This window comes from Mustela putorius, unplaced genomic scaffold, assembly GCF_011764305.1.
Source record: "Mustela putorius furo isolate JIRA1106 unplaced genomic scaffold, ASM1176430v1.1 tig00003858_pilon_pilon_pilon, whole genome shotgun sequence".
Taxonomy (NCBI): domain Eukaryota; kingdom Metazoa; phylum Chordata; class Mammalia; order Carnivora; family Mustelidae; genus Mustela; species Mustela putorius.
The window spans coordinates 40,210,444-40,234,175 of record NW_025422010.1 but is presented as its reverse complement, the minus strand read 5'-3'; the positions used below and the strand labels follow the sequence as shown (position 1 = coordinate 40,234,175).

The 23,732-nt window shown below is 38.1% G+C and overlaps 1 protein-coding gene across 7 annotated transcripts in view; it reads left to right on the top strand.

Annotated features, from left to right (window-relative positions):
- Positions 1 to 23,732, top strand: part of PIAS2 (protein inhibitor of activated STAT 2) — a 91,232-nt gene that overhangs the window by 37,079 nt on the left and 30,421 nt on the right. For all 7 annotated transcript variants that reach the window (XM_045065594.1, XM_045065589.1, XM_045065592.1 and 4 more), the window contains exons 3-7: positions 2,815 to 2,899; positions 10,978 to 11,028; positions 11,159 to 11,249; positions 21,044 to 21,178; positions 23,375 to 23,480. In XM_045065594.1, coding sequence (XP_044921529.1) covers positions 2,815 to 2,899; positions 10,978 to 11,028; positions 11,159 to 11,249; positions 21,044 to 21,178; positions 23,375 to 23,480 — 468 coding nt within the window. The remainder of the gene's footprint in view (positions 1 to 2,814; positions 2,900 to 10,977; positions 11,029 to 11,158; positions 11,250 to 21,043; positions 21,179 to 23,374; positions 23,481 to 23,732) is intronic.

Genomic DNA, 23,732 nt, shown 5'->3' with positions numbered 1-23,732 from the left:
AAAAAATATTTATTTATTTGAGAAAGAGAGCAAGAGAGGGAGAGGCCTCATGGCATGTTTAGTGCGCTTAAAATTGTCTTATATAAAAATTGTCAGTTAATACAAATTGGATTTTATTAGCACTTTTTTGTTGTTGTTGCTTTAAGTTCCTGGATTTCAGTTATGGTACACAGTGATAAAGCATCCTTCCCCCCCCACCGCCCCAAAGAAACACTAGTTATTTGGTATTCTATTTTGAACAGAAAATTTAGCATCAAATAAATAAGTTCAAAACTATGTCAGAAAAATTAAAGCTTCTGTAAAAATATGTTAAGATATAAACTGCTAACATTAGGCTGCAAGTCCTGTAAATTGTACATAAATGTTGGCATATGCTGACTATGGAAGCCTTCCAGGTTCAATGTAAGTTTCATGGTATATGGGTTCTTTTCTGGGTGGGTTGACTTCAGCCATGCAGGCAAGAGCTCAAATACTGGTATTTACACTGGATGATTTGACCCAAGGTCCTGCATGCACCCAGCTTTCCAGTAGTAGATAACTAACATTTTTCGTGCACAAGGAATGAATTTATCTCTGGGGAGATCTGTGGTAATTAAGCTCATCAGAATGAAGCAAGAATCACAGCTCTTGGGCAGGTAATTTATTTATGGTTTTGCTACTGTGGTATCTTTTCCTTCTGTGTATCTTAAAAATCCTGCCTTTCAGTGCCACAACTTTTGCTTTATTTTTATTTTTTAAAAAAGATTTTATTTACTTGAGAAAGAGAGGGAGAAGCAGACTCCCTGCCGAGCAGAGAGCCCAGCATGGGGCTCCATCCCAGTTCATAACCTGAGCTGAAAGCAGGTCTTAACTGACTGAGCCACCCAGGCACACCGCTTTTGCTTTACACAGTTATCTTTTTAAAGACATCATAAGAAAAGAACAGCATATTCTTTTTATCTTTACCACTTACTGTTTAGAGTGGTTTTCATTCCTGAAAATTTGGTTTAGAATTTGATATTTCTTTTTATCCTGACAGTTTCCTTTTTTGTTAGTTGTATTGTGTATTTGCTTTCACAAGTTCTCTTGGCCTTCGTTTAGCTAAACGTCATTATTTAACCCTGTTTTTGAAGGGTATTGAATTTTCCAGTGACAGTTTTTTTCCTCTCACCGCTTTAAAGACAACCTCTGACTTAACATTGCCTTTATTCATATTGTTTTCCCCTTGTATGTAATGTTTCTTTTTCCCTGACTGCTCACAAGATTTTGTAGTCAGTATTGGTTTACAGTAGTTTGATTTTGATGTGACTAGGTATCTTTCTTTGTATTTGCTTGAGCTTTGATCTGAAAGGGCTCTCCCTTACCTCTTGGGTTAATCAGTATTCTTTCATTATTTCTGAAACCTTTTGTTTTTTAAGTGCCCTGTTCTCTCCTTCTGGGACTCCATTTGTACCTATGTAAGACATTCGGAGGTTTCTGATTAGATAGACTGAGTGCTTATACCATTAGCTCCAATTTAAAATGCAGAGTGTTCACCTCTAATCTCAAAGGTGACAGTTAAGAGGTTATTGGTGACCTTAACTGTGGGTAGAGAGTGGGAAATGACCTTAACTGTGGGTAGAGAGTGGAAAGTGAAATCTGTTACAAGGAAGAGTTGAGGGGTGAAGAGAATTGAAGAAATGGGGAAACTTACTGCTGTAGCTGTGTGTTTGTGTGTGTTTTCTTGTGTTTTTTTTTGCCCCATCCCTATGTTTGTGACTTAGCATTTTGTTTCAGTTTTAGGCTTTTACCACATTCCTCTTTCTCCCCTCCTTTTTTTTTTTTAGCTTTCGGAAAATACCAGCCAGTTTATGACACAATTTCTAGGCACATAATTGGTGTAATAAACAGTGCTTAAAGAAGAGTGTTTTACTCAAGGAGTTAATGTTTTTCTTGATTTGGTGTGACTTGTGGATGGAAGACCTCTGACATTGGATATTTAACTGGCATCTTGTTTACTTTTCTTTATGTATCAGGAAAACTGTGTCCAGTAACACACACAAGAGGCATTTTGCCTTGTGAGTTGTTGCAATACTTGTTGGAAGCACAAGGTCTCTATATTGACTTTTGCTTTATTTTGTTTTAATGAGTGCTAGAACATCATTGAATAATACTTTTATCAGGATAAATGTGCTATAAAGTTCTTTGTGAAGTAAGTAGATCGCAGTTTTTAATAACATAGTTAAGGATGACTTCATTAGGCAATTTTTTAAACTTCTATATATAATTAATTATGTATCTTCATTTGATCAACTTGGAAGTTTTAAGTTAAAATTTTTTTTTTGTGGTTAGCGTGCTTGTATTAAGTTTAAAGTTTTATATGAATGTTTTGTGTAGCTGAATATAAAGTGTTGAAAACGAAACAAAGAAAACAAACAAAAGACCACCTAAATCTGGTATAGAGTTCTAGGCAGAGTTTTTGACTTCCTCAGGTTTTCATTTGATAATGCTGTAGTCAAGGATGAAATGAACAGTTTCAAAACAGAACAGAACAGAAAAAGAATTTTGAACATTTGTGTTACATTTTGACTATGTTACAAGTAGTGTTTTAGAATAAAAACTGCTGAAAATTGAGCCTGTTTTAGAGTGACTTTGCTTTCATGATTCCAAGATGACTCTGCATTTTACTACTTCTTTATTTTGGAGTATTTTAACCATAAAAAATTGCAGAATTTGGCAGACTCTTGATCAGAAATGCATTGTTATTGCACATGGTTATATCCTTGGGTGTGTTACCTTTTGGATATTGGATATTGGATATTGGATATTGGAATGTTCTTTTTTTTCCCTCCCCAGTTCAAAGCAGTATTCAACGATTTCAAGAGAAGTTTTTTATTTTTGCTCTGACACCTCAGCAAGTTAGAGAGATATGCATATCCAGGTAAGAGGAATGTTTGGAATATGTTTCTTCATGAATGTTGGTGTATTAATCTGCTAGGGCTGCCGTTACAAAGCGACTGTGTCGCTTAAACAGCAGAAATTTATTTTCTCAAAATTCAGGAGGCTTGAAGTCCAAGATGAAGGTGTCAACAGATTTGGTGTGTCCTGAGGCCTCTCTTTCTTGGCTTATAGAGGCTGCCTTCTTGCCTCACTTGATCTTTCTTCTGTGTGCCTGTGTATTCCTGGTGTCTTTCTCTTATGAGGACACTACTTGTATTGGATTAGGGCCCCACCCGTACAACCTTATTTAATTGTAATTACCTCTTTAAAGTTTCCATCTTCACATAAGGTCAGATTGGGGGGTCGGGTCTTCAACCTGAATTTTGGGGAGACACAGTTCAGTCCATAATAGTTGGACTATTGTTCCTTAAGAAAACATAGTATAATTGACTAAAGTTAGCCAAATACTTAATAAATACTCTGTATTAGAAAACAGTTTAATCTTTGACTAAAACCCTAGCTTACTTTTTTTTTTTTTGACTTTGTGGCAATAACTTTTAATGAAAATTTTATTCCAAATATAGCAACATAAAAAAGAATTTGTGACAACAGCCCAAAGATAGGATGTCTATAAATTTTATCATTCAAACTGAGGCAGTTTAAGAGTTAAAGTAGACATCATGTTCTTAGCCCAGAAAAATTAATAAACTGGCACTGTTCTGAGGTATGTGGTCACCAAGACTATAAAATTAGTAGAAATCTAAAAACAATTATGGAAAGTACTCTTCGCTTTGCCTTTTAGAAAAATTGGAGGAACAAAATAGACACATTTATAAAGAGCAAATGAGCTAAGATGTAAGACGAAAGAAAAGGAAATAGTGTATACTTTTCCAGTTAAAAATATAGTCCTCTTTGGTGTTAATAATGTGCATGTGACTCTTTAAAATTGCATTCTTAAAAGATTTAGTAAAAACAAATTTGGGCTGTAGGAGGTTAAATGATTTTTCTGGGACTGTAGAGTTAAAAGTAGAAGATTGAGCAGAGGAGAGGTCTTTGCCTCCTTTCAGCTGTTCATTTGAATGCTCCTCCTCTATGAGCAGTACAAGGATTAGTCCAAAAGATCCAATACCCAAAATAATAGGAGTTTCAGAAAACAGAAAATCCAGAGGAGCAAATTATCAAAGATGTAAAATGAATGTAGCCTGATGTGGTTCATTTTCACCAGGAGCAAGACATTGCAGTGAGTTTTTATAAATTTGGAAGTACTTTCAATCTTGGGGATAGTAATAAACCAACTAACAAATAAATAGAACAAATTGAAATTTTAAAATAACTTATATTATTAAAATTATATTTTATATCCAAAACCTTATCATTAATTTTAAGTCTTGTTTGTTATTCAGTGATGATCCCTTGCTTGAGGTCGTTTACTCTGTATTAGGTACAAATTACTATATTACATAGTACAGCTTCTCTTGCTAATGAACCAGTTCATATACATAAAATGGTCTTGGCATTGCACGGTGTCAGATGAAGAGATCCAATTTTAGTAATTACAAATAACTGATTTATAGGAGGATGAGATTACTATTAACGTTGGTGGTCTGGGAAGGCTTCAAGAATGTTGCGTGGATCTTTGAGGGAAGGAGATTATTTAGAGTGTGTCAGATATAAAGATACAGATTTCAAGGTACATTTGTAAGTGAACAAAACCAAACCATCAAAATGTGAATAACTTAGCAGTTGCCCTAAAAAGGTAGATGTGTGTGTAATTTGCTTAAGTGTCTAAAATATGTCTAGACAGATCCGATCAGCTGCCTCTGTACAGGGGAATGGATGGCCAGGGCCAGAGTTGGGACTGTGTTTTCACTTTATATCCTTTTTATATGTTTTTGAAGTTTGAACTATGTGAATTATATTAAGTAGTCCAAATATGAATGACTAAAATTTAAATCTCATCTAAACATTTTGATCATGTTCTAGAACTGGATGGTAGTGTGGTTGTATAACAGTGTGAGTATACTTAATGCCACAGAACTATACACTTAAAGAAGTTAACATGATAAATTTTGTGTATCTTATGTATAAAAATTAAAAAACAATAGAAGGCTATTTGTAGGTCTCCTTCCAAAGAAGACAAAGTAAATCACATACACATATAGACAAAGCCAGAGTCATATTAAATAATACAAAATCTTCTCCCTAATGAGTAGAAGTGAAAGTTTGGTACCCATTACCCAACTTCAGTAATTATCAACACTTAGGCAGTTTGGATGTAACCCCCCCACCTTTTTCCTGAAATATATTTTTTAAAGATATTACTTATGAGAGAACGTGCATCAGCAGTGGGGAGGGGCAAAGGAAAAAGCAGACTCATTGCTGAGCAGGGAGCCAAGGACATGGGGCTGAATCCCAGCACCCCAGGATCGTGACCTGAGCTGAAGGCAGACACTTAACTGACTGAGCCACCCAGGTGCCCTTTTTCTAAAATATTTTAAAGGAAATCAACAAGCATCGTATAATTTCAGCTGGAAATACCTCAAGATGGATCTTTAATTAGTTCTTAATATAATCACAATAAAATAATAATTCCTTAATATAAAACAGTGACTAGCCCATATTCAGATTTTCTTAGTTGTTTCTAAGAAAATTTAAATTTTCATTTATTTAAACATGGTCCATGTAATTACTTTTTATTTATCTCCCAAGATTTTTTTAAAAACTTTACTTTGAAGTAATTATAGATTTATAGAAAAGTTATGAAAATAGATATACTTTTTACCCAGCTTCAACTTGCATAACCATAGTCAGTTATCAAAACCAAGAAATTAACCTTGGTATGGTACTGTTAACCAAACTATAGGTTTTACTCAGATTTCACAAGTTTTTTTTGCTAATGAACTTTTATTCCTAGATTCAATTCAAGATCCCCAAACCTTTAATTGTTAGTTTCATGTTAGTCTCTTTCAGTCTGTGACAGTTTCTTAGATCTCCTTGTCTTTCATAACTTTTGATAGTTTTGAAGAGTCCTGGCCAGGTATTTTGTAAAATACTGGGTTTGTCTGATATTTTTTCATGAGTTTAAGCATTTTTGGCAAGAATACCTTGAGTTATATGCCATTCTTAGTGTATCATGTTATTGATCACTACATAGTATTGATCACTTGGTTAAGGTACTCTCTACTAGATTTTGGCACTATAGGGTTGTGTTTTTTTCCTTCGTTAGTGATAAATATCTTGGGGGAGATACTTGGAGACAAGGCACATATTCTGTTCCTCTTCAAATTTTTGCCTACTGATTTAGCATTCACTGATGGATCTTTTCCTTCAGCAGTTGCTTTGTCATAAACACTCTTGTATTCTAGTGGTTTTCTGATGTCCTTATTTTTTTTCACATTAGAGTTGTTTTGTAAGGAAGAGCTGTCCCTTCTCACCCATTTACTTATTCAGTCATTTACTTGTATCTGCGTAGGCTCTTGAGTAATCTGGATTATAATGCAGTGCTGTGATAATTTTAATTCATGTTGTTTAGACTGGTCTACCTCTGGCTATTGGCTGATCTTTCATTTGGCTCCTGTGCCAAACCGTCTCCGACGGTTCCTGAGCACTGCTTTACTTTTTGGCACCAAAGGGTGCTCTAGGTTCATTTTGTAATTTCTCTGTCCCAGTTCCGGAATCGATCACTTCTCCAAAGAGTTCTGTTTCTGTTCTTAGAATATTTCTTACCGCTCTCCTTGAAAAAAAAACGGTTCCTTTACTTCATAGCATATTACATGTGCTGGATTTGGATCCAGAGGTACTTCTTGTGATGTCATTTAACTTCTGTGCCTGTGGTTCTCATGCTTTGCTGCATATTAGAATCAACTGAGAGCTTTTAGGAATCTGAATACCCATGTTTCGTTCATAACAGTTCAGTTAGAATTCTGAGGATGGAACCCAGTTTGTAAAGCTCCCCAGGTGTTCCCAGTCTCTGACAAATTAGAGAACTCCTGCTGTGCATCCATCTTCTCCCCTCATCTCATGGTAGTAAGGTCTAAATGAGGCTCATACACATTCAGGTTCAGATTGTTTTGTTCTTTTCTTATTACGTCTTGTGAAGATTTATCATTGAGTTTAGTTCTCTTCTTGGTTTTAGCACTCCACTTCCATCTGCTACTAGTGCCTCCCTAATCATCCCGTCTCAGCTTCTCACACTGACTTCTCTTGTGGGTTCCCAGGAATCAGTCTGTGATTCCTTTCTCACTACTCTCTGATAGTTTTTGTGAATGTGCATTGTTATTTTTATGTTGCTGGCTGCAAGATCTCCACTTTGCTCTAGAGTCCATATTCACTGTCCCTGCCTCGATGATGCACAGGTACATCAAACAGCACATTCAGAATTGAACTTTCGTTCTGCCCAAACTTGCTTGTTTATTTTTTGTTCTTTCATTTATTCATTTAGCTTCATGGCATGTATTTATTTGCTGCCTATTATGATCCAGGCAGTGTTCCCAGTACCAGGCGTGCAAAGGTGAAAAAATAAACTGGCTTCAAGGAGACTTGTGCTTGGTATATTTCTTCCCACTACCCATTTCGTTAATGGTGTGGGATTTGTGCAGACACAGAGCCCCCTTTGTATTATCCCACACCTCATCCACCATGTCCTGTCGGTTTGCTACACTCTACTGATCCTTCTTCTATGTCTCTTTCACGATTTAAAACATGATGCAACTCTGTCCTTTAGGGAGCTAGCATGGTCTTTGGAATAATACCAAAAGGAATGTGAATACTGGCCCAACCACTTAGGCCTGTCTCTGTGCCCCTGGGTAAGTTACTAAAGCCCATTGAATCTTATTTACCCAATGTAACATAGGAAAAATAATCACCACCTCAGTCAGTGGCTGGGGCATTAAGTGTCATAACTTGCTTTACTTCTTACCCTGGTGAGTGGCCTTATCCCCATTCCAAAACCTGGGCCCCACCCTAGACGCTGCCCTATTTATCCTGCCTCTGTATCTAGTCAGTCACTGAATTCTGTTTTATGCCTAAATACCACTCAGTGATGTTTACCTTTAAGTAGCCTTCGAGCCCTCATCTTTTGCTGATACAATTGCAGTGGTCCCCTAACTCTTCTGCTAACCATGAGAGCGTTCTAAAGCCCATTCGGTGTTTTCTCTCTTGTGTTTAAAACCCTGAAGTGATAGCTCGTGAAGTCCACACTCTGTTGCCTGGCAGTTCTCTTCAACATCTTGTTCTACTCATTTTCTGTCACATTGCATCTCCTGTCACTCTACTCTTCCCCAGCAACTGGCCTGTCACAGCTTTGTCCCTTTGCATATTCTCTTCCTCCCCATTCTGTTTGGCAAACTTGAAGTGTATTTTAGGGCCAGTTCTAGTCTTAGCTTCTCTGTGATGCCTTTCCAGATTTCCCCAAACACACACTTTGTCTCACTGTACTACATACTTACTTTCTTTTAAAGCTTCATTGCATTTATTTGACTACTTGAATTTACAAACTCGATGACAACATCATCTTACTCCTTTTTATATTCTCAAAGCCTGTCACAGTGCCTGACATACAGCCTGCTTTATATTTGATGAATGAGATGAACATGTGAAAGTTCCTAGAAATGGTGACTGGCAGAAATTTGAATGTCAGAAGATGCTTACTCAATTACTCCTCATGTTTGTGGACATATATAGTACATTGCATTCCCCAGTTTATGTTCATTTCTCTTACTGGCATAAAGTATAAATCCTTAGGCAAGCTCTTTAAAACCCTTTACATCATTTTCCCAGCTATCTTTTTAGTATGTCTTTTACCATTGCTCTTTTTTCAGATTATGTTTCCCAACCCAACAAGATTCTGTTAGGTTTCTCTGGTTGATCTTCCCCCTTCCCTTTTGCTGAGAATCTGCACCGGTGAAGTCACTGTTAATGGTGAAATTGGGTCTAAGTAGATACAGGCAGAACCATTGCTGTACAAACCTAACTTTTTAGTTTGACTGAACTGTGATAAATGCCTTGAACTTTTTTTTTTTTTAGATTTTATTTATTTATTTCACAGACAGCACAAGTTGGCAGATAGGCAGGCAGAGAGAGAGGAGGAAGCAGGCTCCCTGCTGAGCAGAGAGCCTGAAGCGGGGCTCGATCCCAGGACTCTGGAATCATGACCTGAGCCGGAGGCAGAGGCTTTAACCCACTGAGCCACCCACACGCCTCAATGCCTTGAACTTTTAAGACAAAGTAAAACTTGCATCTTTTCTGTAGCACCTGTTTTTTGGTAAAGTACCGTAGCATTTGTCACATTTTATTTTAGTAGCATGTATCTGTTACCTACTAGCATGAGACCTTTGAGAGCAAATACTGTGTCTTTGTTGCTGAACCAGCACCCAGACTGAAACGTTTTTTGATTTATATGAGGGGAATGATATGGGTTACTCACAAGAGGTCAGTGTTGTCTAGAGCATGGGGATATTTTGAATAGACATTTGAGAAGGTGGAGGCTACCGGCGAGGGAAAGTAAAAGCAGAGTTAATAATCATAGCAGCTGGCTGCCCACCCTGGCTGAGTGAGCACTTTATACTTCCAGGCACTTTACCTGTATCGTTAACACATCTAATCATTGCAACAGCTTCATAATTTTCCATCTTTAATAGATGTAGAAACAGAGGCACAGGGAGGTTAAATAGTTTGCCCGAGGGGCGCCTGGGTGGCTCAGTGGGTTAAGCCACTGCCTTCGGCTCAGGTCAGATCTCAGGGTCCTGGGATCGAGTCCCGCATCGGGCTCTCTGCTCAGCAGGGAGCCTACTTCCTCCTCTCTCTCTCTCTCTGCCTGCCTCTCTGCCTACTTGTGATCTCTCTCTCTGTCAAATAAATAAATGAAATCTTTAAAAAAAAAAAATAGTTTGCCCGAGGTCCTACAGTTTGGGACTGTAGAACCCAAGCTGGTCACTGTGGTGCTTTATTGCCTTCCAGTGAACATAGTGACAGAAGACTGGCCCAGTTAGAGCAAAGTGAGGGCAAAATGTACTCTTAAGAAAGGACTGTTTTCTAGTACTCTTCTCCTTGATGGAGTCCAAGATTGATGATAATTGCTAAGGACAATACTTCTACACTATAACGTGCATTCATGTCACTTAGGGAGCTCGATAAAGTGCAGATTCTAATTTTGCATGTCTGCAGTGGGGTCTGAGATTCTGCATATCTGACACGCTCCCAAGCAATCACAGTGCTGCTTCACTGTGGGCTCCTTAGTGACAAGGCTTTGGAATGTTCAGTGCCAAAAATATTTTATATGGGACTCTATTAGGTTCTCATGTAGAAATTCTAAGAGGTTCTGTGTCCTTATTTGGATACTTAATTATGAAGTTGCCATGGTATAGAGATGCCGAGACTCTAGGCACTCGTTCTTCCATTTTGGTTCTATATTAGAATCACATACTATAAAAGCTAAAGCTCGGTCTGCATTCCAGACCAATAGTCTAGTGAATGAGTTTTTACGTATTTTTTTTTTAAAGTCACATAATTAAAATGCTCAGCCAAGGGAGCACCTGGGTGGCTCAGGGGTTAGGCCTCTGCCTTTAGCTCAGGTCATGGTCTCAGGGTCCTGGGATCGAGCCCGCGTCAGGCTCCCTGCCCGTCAGGGAGCCTGCCTCACCCTCTCTCTGCCTGCCTCTCTGCCTACTTGTGATCTCTCTCTCTCTCTGTCAAATAAATAAATAAAATCTTTAAAAATAAAATAAAATGCCCAGCCAAAGTAAGAACGATTATGAGCAAACAAATTAATTTATTAATCTCCTTTAGAACCGAGGGTACTTCTTTTCATGTTAACCAAATCTGTTGCCTATTGAAATAAATACTGCATCATGAAAGTTCCTGTGAATTGAAAATACCTTAAAATTGCCATAAAGACATGACTAAATGTTAAGTAAATGAGGGGTTCTCATCACTATAGTGTTTTGATTAAGTCTTGTGCTATTGGTAGGGGAGTATTAATCTTTAGGAATAAGATAAAAAATACTAACAATGCTTTTGTGCGAAAGTTCCTGTGAATTCTCATTGTGCCTTCTCAACCCAGTTTCTTTGTCTTTCCAACAGGGATTTTTTGCCAGGTGGTAGGAGAGATTATACAGTCCAGGTTCAGCTGAGGTGAGTTTGAAATTTTCTGTTAATTTTATACTTGCTATCTATGTGCATATAGTTGTGAACTTGAAATATGTAAATATGTTTGGGTACACTCTTTAAGAACAATTTTCTTTTTTTCTTTTCTTTAATACAGACTTTGCCTGGCAGAGACAAGTTGCCCTCAAGAAGACAACTATCCCAATAGTCTATGTATAAAAGTAAATGGGAAGCTGTTTCCTTTGCCTGTAAGTTGCTTTTTCTTTACCAGGCTTGCATGTAAATTTAGTCTGAATACTCACAAGGCAAAGAAACAATGACAACTCCGTACCAATGAGCAGACTTATTATCCACGTTAAATACTTTGTTCCACTAGAGGGATTCATGACTCCTTGGAGAAGTGGCTGATTCTAGGTCTGGGGGAGATGGAAAAGGTGAGCCTGGAATGCCTTGTGTCAGGAAGCAGGGGCGCTGTGAAAGACTCTTAGGATCGTATCAAATGATATAATAACAGGGCATGACTTGCATAGATAGGGCAGCATGTTGTGGTAGTTATCTGAATTAGCTAGGCCTTCTCCATGGAGTAGATGGTAAAAGGTGGAGGCTGCTGAGAGCGACTGGATGTGGAGAGCAAGGATTCCAAGTTTGGGTCATGATGTGCACACCTGGGTGGGTGGATGCAACGGTATTTGATTGACAGCCCTTTGTTAAAGCAGTGAAGCAGTATGGTGGCTTCAGCACTTACGATACACACACGCATGCACACACACACACACACACACACACGCACACATAGTGTGTACAGCCTGTTTCTGGCCTGATAGATAATTCTGGACTCTTCAGATCCTTTTAGTCTCATCTTAAAATAACACTGAATTATTGAACTGGATTGTATATCTGTCTCCACTGAGGCTTGGAATAAGTCAGTAATTAGTGCAACCGTGTAGAAGGCTGGCAAAGCCACAGTCGGAAAAGTAGGAGAGCATGGCCTGTTTGTCAAGCCTTGCAAAGTGGAGGTGCATTTCATCCACAATATGCTGCGAGAAACAGTAATTTCATGAGGATGCTAAGTTGCCATTTCAGCAGCAGAGACTACAGAGAAGGAGGTGCTGGGGTACGGAGGAGCTGTTTAGTATCCCTGCTGAGCACAAGGCTTGGCTCTGGAATAAGTATATTAACAACACACATGAATAGCTGAGCAGACTGGACAATGTGGTCTAAGGACTCTGGGCTCTACCAGAACCAGATGGTTGTCTTGATCACCACCCCCACGACCCCCGCCCGCCAAAAGGTGAAGACAGCCCATGGCCAAAGCCAATCCCTTGTAGTCAAATATCTGACTTGATTGTTAGGAGTCCTGTTTTGTCTCTTGATAGCCTGTGGATTTAGAGACCCGAGAAGTACCTAATTCATGAATTTTAAAGAGCTTGAGCAATACTGCACTGTTGCTGCTTGGCTCTTTTTGAAAGATGTCTGTGGGGCTGAGTCATTTGAGATAGTCCTTTGGGAATGAACGAGGAAATTGCAGAGATGGAGTAGATGTTGGTCAGGAGAAATGCTTACATGGCCCCATGCTTGTTCAAGACCCAGGTGGGACATTTTATTTCTCAGGTTTCTGGCAATGAGCAACAGTAGATTCTTAGGGACTGTCTTTTATCTGGATAGATCATACAAAGATCTGAATGAAGGGAAGAGGCAATTTTCCTTGCAACTGAAGGCCACCCAATGTCAGTGGATGGCCACATGTGTGATGAGGGAATCCCAGGAAAATCACAGATTGTGGAATGCCTCTACACACTTTCAGTGACCATTCATACCCAGTTTTCTTTGTCTGAGACCTGTTAAAATTTCCTTGACCTTCATTTTTGTTCCTTTTTAACCCTCTCACCACCCTTGGAAGATCTAACTGTGAAGATCTTTTTGGTATCTAGGCCTACCTTGAAGACCTGTCCAGTATCATGCGGCTGTGCTAATGATGGGGACTATCTGAAATGTGTGAGGTTCTACCTAAACTTTGGCATTGCTGCAGAAAATATGGTGGTTACAGGTTACACAAAATACTCCAAATGGAGCAGTGTTATTCTTTGGGATGGCATTTTCATCCATGAGCTCTATCTATGGAAATCTCTGAATGTGTCACTCTTCAGTCCTTTTGAGAGCGAAGAAATTAGGCAGTTGAGTACTTTTTCTGGTAGAAAGAAACTGTTGGTTTCTTTCCCAAAGCACCAACTAAACCTTCAGTGCTTATATTAGACTGTTTGTGAATATATCAGTTACTGTTTAGTGAGTCTGGTCCTTGCCTCTGGAGCCAGGGGCCTTCAGTGGCCCCAGGGGCTTTGTGAAGGAGGTGAAAATAGGGAGCCTTAGGACAAAGGGAAAGATAGATTTCAAAAACAGAAAGCAGTGGGGGCTTGGGTGGGGGGGCTTTCCTGACCTAATCAGGCCATCCCAGAGATCAAATGCCAGACTTTCCCAAAGAGGCTTTTTGGCTTTGTGACCTTCTGTGGAACAGCTGATGTAAATTTACATGCAACTGATAGAAAACTCCTTAAACCACTTCTTGATCCACAATTGCTACTGATTGGGGTAATGAAATATAGAGCCTTTACTAGCATGAAGCAGGCTTATGAAAATCATGGGAGTATACTGCAGCCTCAGAAGAGGAAACTTTACTGACCTTTTAGAAATTAATATGTTGAACTCCTTACCAGCATGGAGATCCTCAGGGACTTTGTTCCAGTTGTAAGAAACATTGACAGGTCACAGAGAAGTTTGACATGTGATCCTTGCCCATGATCCTAGTTTATTGCACAGCAAATCCTAGAGAATAAGCTTGACACAGTCATGGAATTTCCCATGAGAACTATGAATGTATTTGGATTTGTATCCTGGAACCAGTCTCTCTGTGTAGACCTTATTGCAGTATCCAGTTATTACGGAACCATGATACTGCATGAACAAAGAGAAAGCTGAATGAGAAATAGCATTACCTTGATAATAGCAATGTGTCCTTGGATTCTTAAGGGTCAAATAGTGATGAAAGCAGTTCCTCTACTGTTTTACCCATGAGTTTTAGGATGGTGAGTTTTAGGAGATGCCTTCATGCATTAGTTTTTTGTTTTGTTTTGTTTTGTTTTTAAAGATTTTATTTACTTATTTTACAGACAGGGATCACAAATAATCAGAGAGACAGGCAGGCAGAGAGAGGAGGAAGCAGGCTCCCTGCTGAGCAGAGAGCCTGATGTGGGGCTTGATCCCAGGACCCTGGGATCATGACCTGAGCTGAAGGCAGAGGCTTTAACCCACTGAGCCACCCAGGCGCCCCAATGCATCAGTTTTTCAGATCCCTTAATACAGGGATTAAGATTCCTTAATATAAGGACAACAGTAAGCAGCTCACAGCAGGACCTGTAGAATGACATGTATAGCATGGACAGATAAAAGTGAAACTGTCTCTGAGAGTATCCCCCCTTTCCCGTCTTTGGCTCCCAGGGCTGCCAGTGTACAAACTGATAGAAGATGAGAAAATTTTGTTTTTAAGAACAGAAGAAAAGGAAAGAGGAAAAAGACCCTCTTTGCTTAGAATGATTTTGAGAGGCTGAATGGTTTTTCTTTTTAAATAGATTTTGAGAAGCTTCTGTAAATCTGTGGAGCTGTAACGTTGTGGGATATCGTAGAATTGGGTTGACAGTGGGGAGTGTTACTTGGAAAGATTTTGTAGAATGAAGAGGATATGTGCTGCAATTCAGCTGGCAGAAATCAAATATTTCCTCTTGATGTAGTCAGAAGTCTTCTTGGTGTTCACCCTCTTATCCTAATATATTCTGTTTCTGTGTTCATGGATTTCTTTTTTCTCATATATATTTTTTCCTTTATGCATTAGTTACGCAAATGGTCTGCCTCACAGTAAATCTTGACTGAGGTAAAGTCAGTATTTTCTTTTAAACATACACTTCTGTCCCCCAATTTAACCAGATTCCTGTGGCCTAAGATGGGATTATCTAAAAGATACTACTACAGTAGACGCAGAGCTATTAAATACATGATTGAGTTTATAATTACATTGAAATAAACCATTGGAAGTTGTACTAATTCAGTATTCTAAAAATTGATAAAGGCAGAGAGTCATTGATTTCAGGGTAGTCAGACATGTGCACAGTCAAGTTTTTTTTATGGAAACATTTTAACTAATATAAATAAAAGGAATAATGGATTAGAAAGCCATTCTTTTCAAATCCATAATTATATAATCGATCTAGGTAACCATCAATGGGTGCTAAAACTATTAGGTCAAAGCTTGATGGGGAATGTTACCATGGAGGGGTCAGGCTGATGTCAGGGTCAGGCTGAATTCCTCATCAGTTTTGACATCACTGTAAACTGGGGCAAACTCATTATTTGCCTCATGATGTGGTATGGTGGGGAGTACCTAACATTCCCTATGAAGTTTTGTGTCTGAAGATTCAAATCTGAATCAAATCAAGCGTGCATAACTGGCTACCAGCTTAAAATGTCTACAGGAGATGGAGCAGCAGAACTTTATACCATGAGGAAGCCTCATGCAAAAAATGAGGTCATTCTTCAGGTCAGAAGTTTTGGTATCTTTAACAAAAAATGACAGTGGAAAAGAAGAAGAGAGGGTGGGGGAGAATAAAAATCATTATTGTAGAATAAAGGAGACTTCAGAGACAACTAACCACAATGTGAGGCTCTAGTTTGGATTCTGAATTAGACTGTAAAGGGACATCTTATGTACCAGGCTATATATGTGGGTAACATGATGTGCCTGGGATTTGCTTTAAAATAATCTGGAATAGGAGTGAGGTTAATTAAGTAAAGATTGTTTATGACAAATGTATATTGAATTGGGTGATGGGTATATGGGAGTTCATTATGCCTTTCTCATATATATGTATATAGTTTTTAAGATTTCATTTATTTGAGAAAGTAGGTGAGCAGGTTGAGGGGCAGAGGGAGAAGCAGACTCCCTGCTGACAGGGAGCCTGCCGTGGGGCAAATCCCAGGATTCTGGGATTATGACCTGAGCAGGAGGCAGATGCTCAACCGACTGAGCTAGATGCCCCATCTTTTTTTATGTTTGAAAATTTTCAATAATAAAGATATTTGAAGCAGTTGGAAAATTTGAATATACACTGGATACGAGGTAATTTTTTAAGAATTACGGTTAATTTTATAAGGTTGTGATACTGTTTTATTTTTTTTTTTTGAAAGGTGTTATTAAAACCATATAGAAGTATGGGTCAAATGGCATTATCTAGAATAAATGTGTATATGTGTGGGGTGTGTATTTTTGGGTGGGCTGTGGGTGGAGACAGGCAAATGAAGCAAGATTGGAAACATATTGTTGGTAATTAGTGAAGCTGGCTGGTGGGTAGTTTTCTCTACTTATATCTATCCTTGAACATTTTTATAATGTACAGTAAAATAGTAAATCTGTGTTGACAGTATTACAGTAGTGGTAGTAGAAGTAATTAGGAAATTCCAGAGGGAAATGTTAAAGGAATAACGCTGTCAACTTTTGTCCCAGTTACAAGTCAGGTAGGATGTCGTTACAGTACATCACAGAAAGGTTTTCGAGTGTATTTTTCATTGGAACATTAGGTTGAGACTGACATCTTTACTGGCTCTCCTGCAGCTTATTTATTTATTTGTTTTTCATTTTAAAAAGATTTTTACTTACTTATTTGACAGAAAAAGAGATAGAGTGAGACAGGGAACACAAGTAGGGGGAGTGGGAGGGGGAAAAGCAGTCTCCCCACTGAGCAGGGAACCCAGTGTGGGGCTCGATCCCAGAACTCCAGGATCATGACCTGAGCCGGAGGCAGATGCTTAATGACTGAGCCACCCAGGCACCCCTCCACCAGCCTTCTTAAAGAAGGTTTTTAGCTTTCCTCCAGAGGTCCCCTATCAAATGAACTTAAATTTATTTTTGCTTTAGATATGGAAAATCATTAGAAATATGTTAAAGCTGCACATCCATATTTTAGAAAATTGCAATTTTACCCCGTTCTCAATAACCAGGTAATTAATGGCTGAATGGAGGTGATAGAATGGTCAGAAGGAGAATACAAGTTAAAAGATAACTCAGAACTGCCAGTGAAATCAAACTAGTTGGGTAGGGTAGAGATAAATTTAAAATACTTGAGATGGCTGAGATTTGCTAATACCTCGTTCTTGTAGTCGCCCAGTCTCCCCTCTCTTGTTGCTCTCTTCCTCTTCAGACGGACTGAAAACATTGGTGATTCGATTCCAGTTTAGGGAGTTTACTCTTTGACTAGTTCATGAGTTGTTTTTATCGTCTTGGCAGATCCTGTGCCATTGTTTTATTTGGCTAACCTACCAGTGAACATACCAGAAGACAGAAAACAGATAAAACAAAGGTTTCATTCAGAATTGCCCAGAACGTTGATATTTCTTGCGATTTTTTTCTCATTGAACCAATTCGTAGAGTCTTTATAAGAGATTGAATTGTTTATGTCTTATTTCACTTGAATAACTTGAGATGGGCATAACTTTCCTATACACGTGTACGCAGGCGCACACACAACTTCCCTTTTCCATAGTGTAATGGCCATTGTTGAAGTTATGTTCTTTGCCTTCCTTCTTCCCTGCCCAAGCTGTTTTTAATGATTTTCCAAGTCTTGATGCAAGTCGTAGTTTGCAAGTTTGGTGTATTCCCACTGAATAATTACTATCATAACTCCTTCGGGGCAGTGAAGAGGTTTCTTAGTTGTGATAGACCGTGTTCCTTAGCTCTGTTGTGTAATGCCACCAATACTGTATTTCATTGTTTCTAACATTGCATACTTTTAACATCACTAGAGTCCAGAGGTATCTTACAGTTGTTGATGACCAGGTGGCAAGCTATAATGTGTTGTCATTGCCTAGTACAGTCATGATGTTATTCCTGTGGCAGGACTGGTTAGCTGTGCTCCTTCGGTTTTTTTAAGCAACAGATGATTTAAGAACATTTTAAGGAAGGTTCACAAATAGTAATTAGAAAAAGAATAAAGCATAAATATCAGTATTACAGCCATCAAGTTCATTTAATGCCAGTTGAAATACTGATTATTCTTTGTTGACATGTTCTGGTTTTAAAAAATGACCATTTATTTTCTACTTGGAAAGAAGGCAATGGAGAGCATTTTTTTCATTTTTATTTTTATTAATTTATTTATTTTCAGAAAAACAGTATTCATTATTTTTTCACCACACCCAGTGCTCCATGCAATCCGTGCCCTCTATAATACCCACCACCTGGTACCCCAACCTCCCACCCTCCCCCCGCCACTTCAAACCCCTCAGATTGTTTTTCAGAGTCCATTGTCTCTCATGATTCACCTCCCCTTCCAATTTACCCCAACTCCCTTCTCCTCTCTAACACCCCTTGTCCTCCATGATATTTGTTATGCTCCACAAATAAGTGAAACCATATGATAATTGACTCTCTCTGCTTGACTTATTTCACTCAGCATAATCTCTTCCGGTCCCGTCCATGTTGCTACAAAAGTTGGGTATTCGTCCTTTCTGATGGAGGCACAATACTCCATAGTGTCTATGGACCACATTTTCCTTATCCACTTGTCCGTTGAAAGGCATCTTGGTTCTTTCCATAGTTTGGCGACCGTGGCCATTGCTGCTATAAACATTGGGGTACAGATGGCCCTTCTTTTCACTACATCTGTATCTTTTATTGTTTTAAAATTTTAATTCCAGTATAGTTAACATAGAGTGTTATATTAATTTCAGGTGTATATTATAGTGATTCAGCAGTTCTATACATTGCTCAGTGCTCATCATGAAAAGCGTACTCTTTAATCCCTGTAATTTATTTCACCTGTGCCCCCACCCTCCTTCCTTTGGTGACCATCAGTTCTCTATAGTTAAGAGTCTGTTCTTGGTTTCTCTCTTTTTGTCCCCTTGACTTGTTTTGTTTCTTAAATTTCACATATGAGTGAAATCATATGGTATTTGTCCTTCCTCTGACTTATTTCACTTAGCTGTATACTCTAGCTCCATTCACGTGGTTGCAAATGGCAAGATTTCCTTTTTTCAATGGCTGAATAATATTCCATTGTATGTATGCAGCACCACTTCTTTATCCATTCTTCTATTTATGGACATTTGAGCTGTTGTATACAATGCTGCATAGGGACGCATGTATCTTTTTGAATTAATGTTTTTGTATTCTTCTAGTAAATACCTACTAGTGCAATTACTGGATTGTAGGCTAGTTCTGTTTTCATTTTCTGAGGATCCTCCATACCATTTTCCACAGTGGCTGCAGCAGTTTGCATTCCCACCAGCAGTGCACAAGGATTCCTTTTTCTCCACATCCTGGCTAACCGTTGTTTGTGTTTCCGATTTTAGCCATCTGACAGGTGGGAGACGATAATCTTTCTGTAGTTTTGATTTGCCTTTCCCCAATGATGAGTAATGTTGAGTATCTTTTATCTCTTGGCCACGCGTATGTATTCTTTGGAGGAATGTCTGTTCATCTTCTGCCCAGTTTTGTTTTTTTTTTTTTTTTTTTTTTAGTGTTAAGTTGTGTAAGTTCTTTATATATTTTGGATACTAACCCTTTATCAGATATGTCATTTGCACATATCTTCCACTCAGCAGGTTTTTAGTTTTGTTGATTGCTTCCTTCGCTATGCGAGGAAGTTTATTTTAATGTAGCTTCAGTAATTTATTTTTGCATTAATTTGTTCTTTAATCCCCAAACTTTGTTTTCCCTCTTTCCCATCCCCAGTATTTGAATGTGTTTTAAATAGGAGCTCCTACGATAGATTAATACAAAGAGGTACAACTTTATCGTTTATTGATGAGGGAGCAGGAGGCTGGCTGAGGACAAAGCAAGAGCTGGCGCCTTGCACCCCCCCCCTTCATCCGCTCCCCTCCATAGGTGTAGCATTCCTCAGGCACCCCTGACTGCCATAAAATGATAAATAGTTAACTTGCTGAGATCACAATCCTGCAAGACAGGAGTCTCCCTTGGTTTACAAATGTCCTTGAGATTACAACAAAGAAGTTACCTTATCAATAGCCCAATTTCCAAAGACACAGAACTCAGTTCCTCAAGCCTAATGTTACCCTCCCCTCCATAAAAACCGAAGGAGGTGGAGGTAGAAGGAAAAGTAAATAAAGTTAAATTTCTTCTAAACCTAAATCTCATTAACAAGGATGCTTGATAGCAGGAATGTAACATTCCACCAGACTTCCAATTGTCTTTACTTGATAGCAACTAAGCCTTCAATATCCTGATAGTATTCTTTGCCCCAATAGCCCTTCTGGACACCCCTTTGTCCTCACCTACCCAACTCCTGTGTATATAACCAACCACTCCTAACAACCCGGGGCAGCAGCAGCTCTTCCTGCCCACGGGTCCTGTCCCCGTGCTTTAATAAACCACCATTTTGCACCAATGACGTCTTAAGAATTCTTTCTTTAGTCGTCGGCTCCGAACCTCCTCACCCCACCGAACCTGACTTAGGTTCTGGGACTTCATCATTATAAAAAGGAAAAAGATTCATAGTATGGCAAGATGTTAGTATTTTTCATTTTAATGATGCAACATTTTTTGGTGCTTTTCTGAACTTGTGAAATAATAGTATTTCTTAAAAGGTCTGTTTCCTCTTTGGATTGGTGACTTTAGGATGAAGATTTTGTGATTTCCAGGATAAAATAAGAATATGTATTGGATCGGGGCACCTGGGTGGCTCAGTGGTTTGGGCTGCTGCCTTCGGCTCCGGTCATGATCTCAGGGTCCTGGGATCGAGCCCCGCATCGGGCTCCCTGCTCCGCAGGAAGCCTGCTTCCCTCTCTCTCTCTCTCTCTCTCTGACTGCCTCTCTGCCTACTTGTGATATGTCTTTCAAATAAATAAATAAAATCTTTAAAAAAAAAAGAATATGTATTGGATCTATGTAACGGAAATTAGACAAACTTATGTCTGTCTTGGAGAAAATTGTTTGATTCCCCAACAGAGAATTTAAAATTATTTTTCTCTCTTATGGTTCTAGGGTTATGCACCACCACCTAAAAATGGGATTGAACAGAAGCGCCCTGGACGCCCTTTGAATATTACATCTTTAGTTAGGTTATCCTCAGCTGTGCCAAACCAAATTTCCATTTCTTGGGCATCAGAAATCGGAAAGGTAAAGACTCTTTTCTGGGTAGCGCATGAAAGTGATCTCACTAGGAGTTGATTTGTCTTGTCTTAGCTCAGGGTACTAGCTCTAACCTGTTTAGTTTTCTGATCTTAATTCCTGAAAAGCAGTGATTTTCAATTCAGGAGTGGAGATGTAGGGATTCTTAGGGTTGAAAAGTTCAAGATGTCCTAAGTGTCATCCCTTTATTTTCTTGGAAAAGAAGTGAGTGTAATTATTTCTTAAGGAAATGCCTGAATCACAATTGTGTTTATGTATGTGTTTAAGTAGGGTTTTAAGAAACTGGAAACTTTGGGTAATGTTATGTATTTATGAAGAGGGGCAAAGCTTATCAGGCTTTGAGGAAAATGGTTAAATGTGGTTGAAAATAATCTGTTCCAGCTTTTACATGAACAGCTGTCACTTCAGATAATTTGGGAATCTCATATGAAAATATTTACTTAAAATTACATTATTTTCCCAATACCTGTAGGTTGATGAACCTGGCTTTCTACTAATTCCTAGTCTCAAATGTGTTATGTTAGTTATGGGATACTGACTAATATAACAAGGGATTTCTGTCTTACAACTGTTTGTTTATATATAGAAATAATAGAATGTCAAAAGAGATTTCAGTTAGTTTCTGAACATCAACTTTAGTCTTGCTATTTCATTGGTAAAGGGTAATATTCCTATTTTATTGACAGAGAAATTGAGTCATTTGTTCATAGCAGGAATTTTTGGTTGTCACACCAAGGCAGTTGCAGAGTTGAGGACATAAAGAATAGCTTTGTATTAATATTTGGACTAAAAAAATATTACTATCTCTCTAATGATTGTTTTCTTGAGCTCTCAGTTTTGGATTTTTATCATAACTTGTCTGTATTATCATAGGACACTGATCCTAATATTTTTCATTTGTACAAACTGTGCAGTATAGTGATGCATTGGGTAAGGATTCAGAAAATCTTATCTTAGTCCCAACTTGGCCACGGTTTGATTTTGGCAAAGTTGCTTACTTTCCTGAGGCCCGTTTAAAGATAAGTAAAATCTTGCAAATGCAAGAGTCATTGGTAAATGAGCAGGTATTAATGCTTTAAAGCTTATGCGAGAAATTTGAATAGAAGAATGTATCTTTTTGACGTAATTATTAACATATACTTTTGAGTAAACAATTATAGACATTGAAGATCTGGCAGGGTTTTTTGCTGTGTAATGGGAGTAATATACTTTCCATTAATTAAAATGTAATTAAAATGATTAATTGATTAAAAATTTGCATACTGTATTGAGTATTCAGATACTTAAAAAGACTGTTGCAGGACATTAAAATGATATTTACAATATTTGGCTTGGTAACTATTAAAAGTATTTTGTTTATTATAGGATCAATTGAATGAATATGTGTAGTGAAATAGTAAGATAGATTTTTAGCATGTAGGTAAAATTCTATTTCATCTCTTCATAGCTCTATAAATAGCTAACGAAGGTTCCTTTGTGCCAGATCTAAGAGGTATGGGATTGGATGCTATTATTTTCTGGCCTTGTCTTTTTGATTTTTATCATTTCTTCGTGTGTCTTAAATACTACAGTAGCTGTCCCTTCCCTAATAAAATGTGCATTTGGAAACAGGGGTTAATTTGTCAAAAGTTTTTCTCCGAAGAAAGCTGATACTGGGTTCATTTGAAGATTTGTTCAAGGCCATGTATGAGGTGGTCTCTTCTGCCAGAATTAGAACTTTGAAACTCTGGATTTGAATGTTAATTCAGACCACTGGTGTTTAAACTTTGTTTCTGCAGTGGAACCCATTCTTCAGTGCAAATATTGTGACAGTCCCATTACATGAAAACAAAATTTTAGTTAGAAGTGGGCATTCCGGGAGGGTACATTCTCATTCATGCCACGATGACCCCAGGATAATCAGTTTTGCTTAATTAGAAACACAGTTTGAAAACTACAGATCTAAGATATGTTATCTTTCACTTGGATGTTTTAAAGTGATAAATGATTGAGAAATACCTTTAATGTGATTGAGTTTTATCTTCCCTAAAATAGCTAAGTTGATTTTGTTCCCTTCCCAGTCCTTGACCTTCCTGTGAAAGTTATTTTGAATGTTATTTTTAGAAACCAGAGTTTCTTAGACAGGTATTTTATGTAAATAGGCTATTATCTCTCATCTTTAATACAGATTATCTTTCTTTGTAGAATTACTCCATGTCTGTATATCTTGTACGACAGCTCACATCAGCCATGTTATTACAGAGATTAAAAATGAAAGGTATTAGAAACCCTGATCATTCCAGAGCACTAAGTAAGTAATGTTTGTAAAACTGAGCATTTGAGATGCTTTAATGGAGGAAAAAAAAAAAGGAAGCCTCAAATATACATCAATACAGGAATAATTTGTGAAGAATTATTTAAAAAAACCTAAAATATATTTGAGTTAAAAATACTCCTTTGAACAGAGCCCTGTAATGAAAAGCCCTTCTTAGAAATCACTCCTAAGGATCAGTTTTATATCCCAACTAGTCTGATTTTGGGCTTTTTTATGCAAACTTATTTA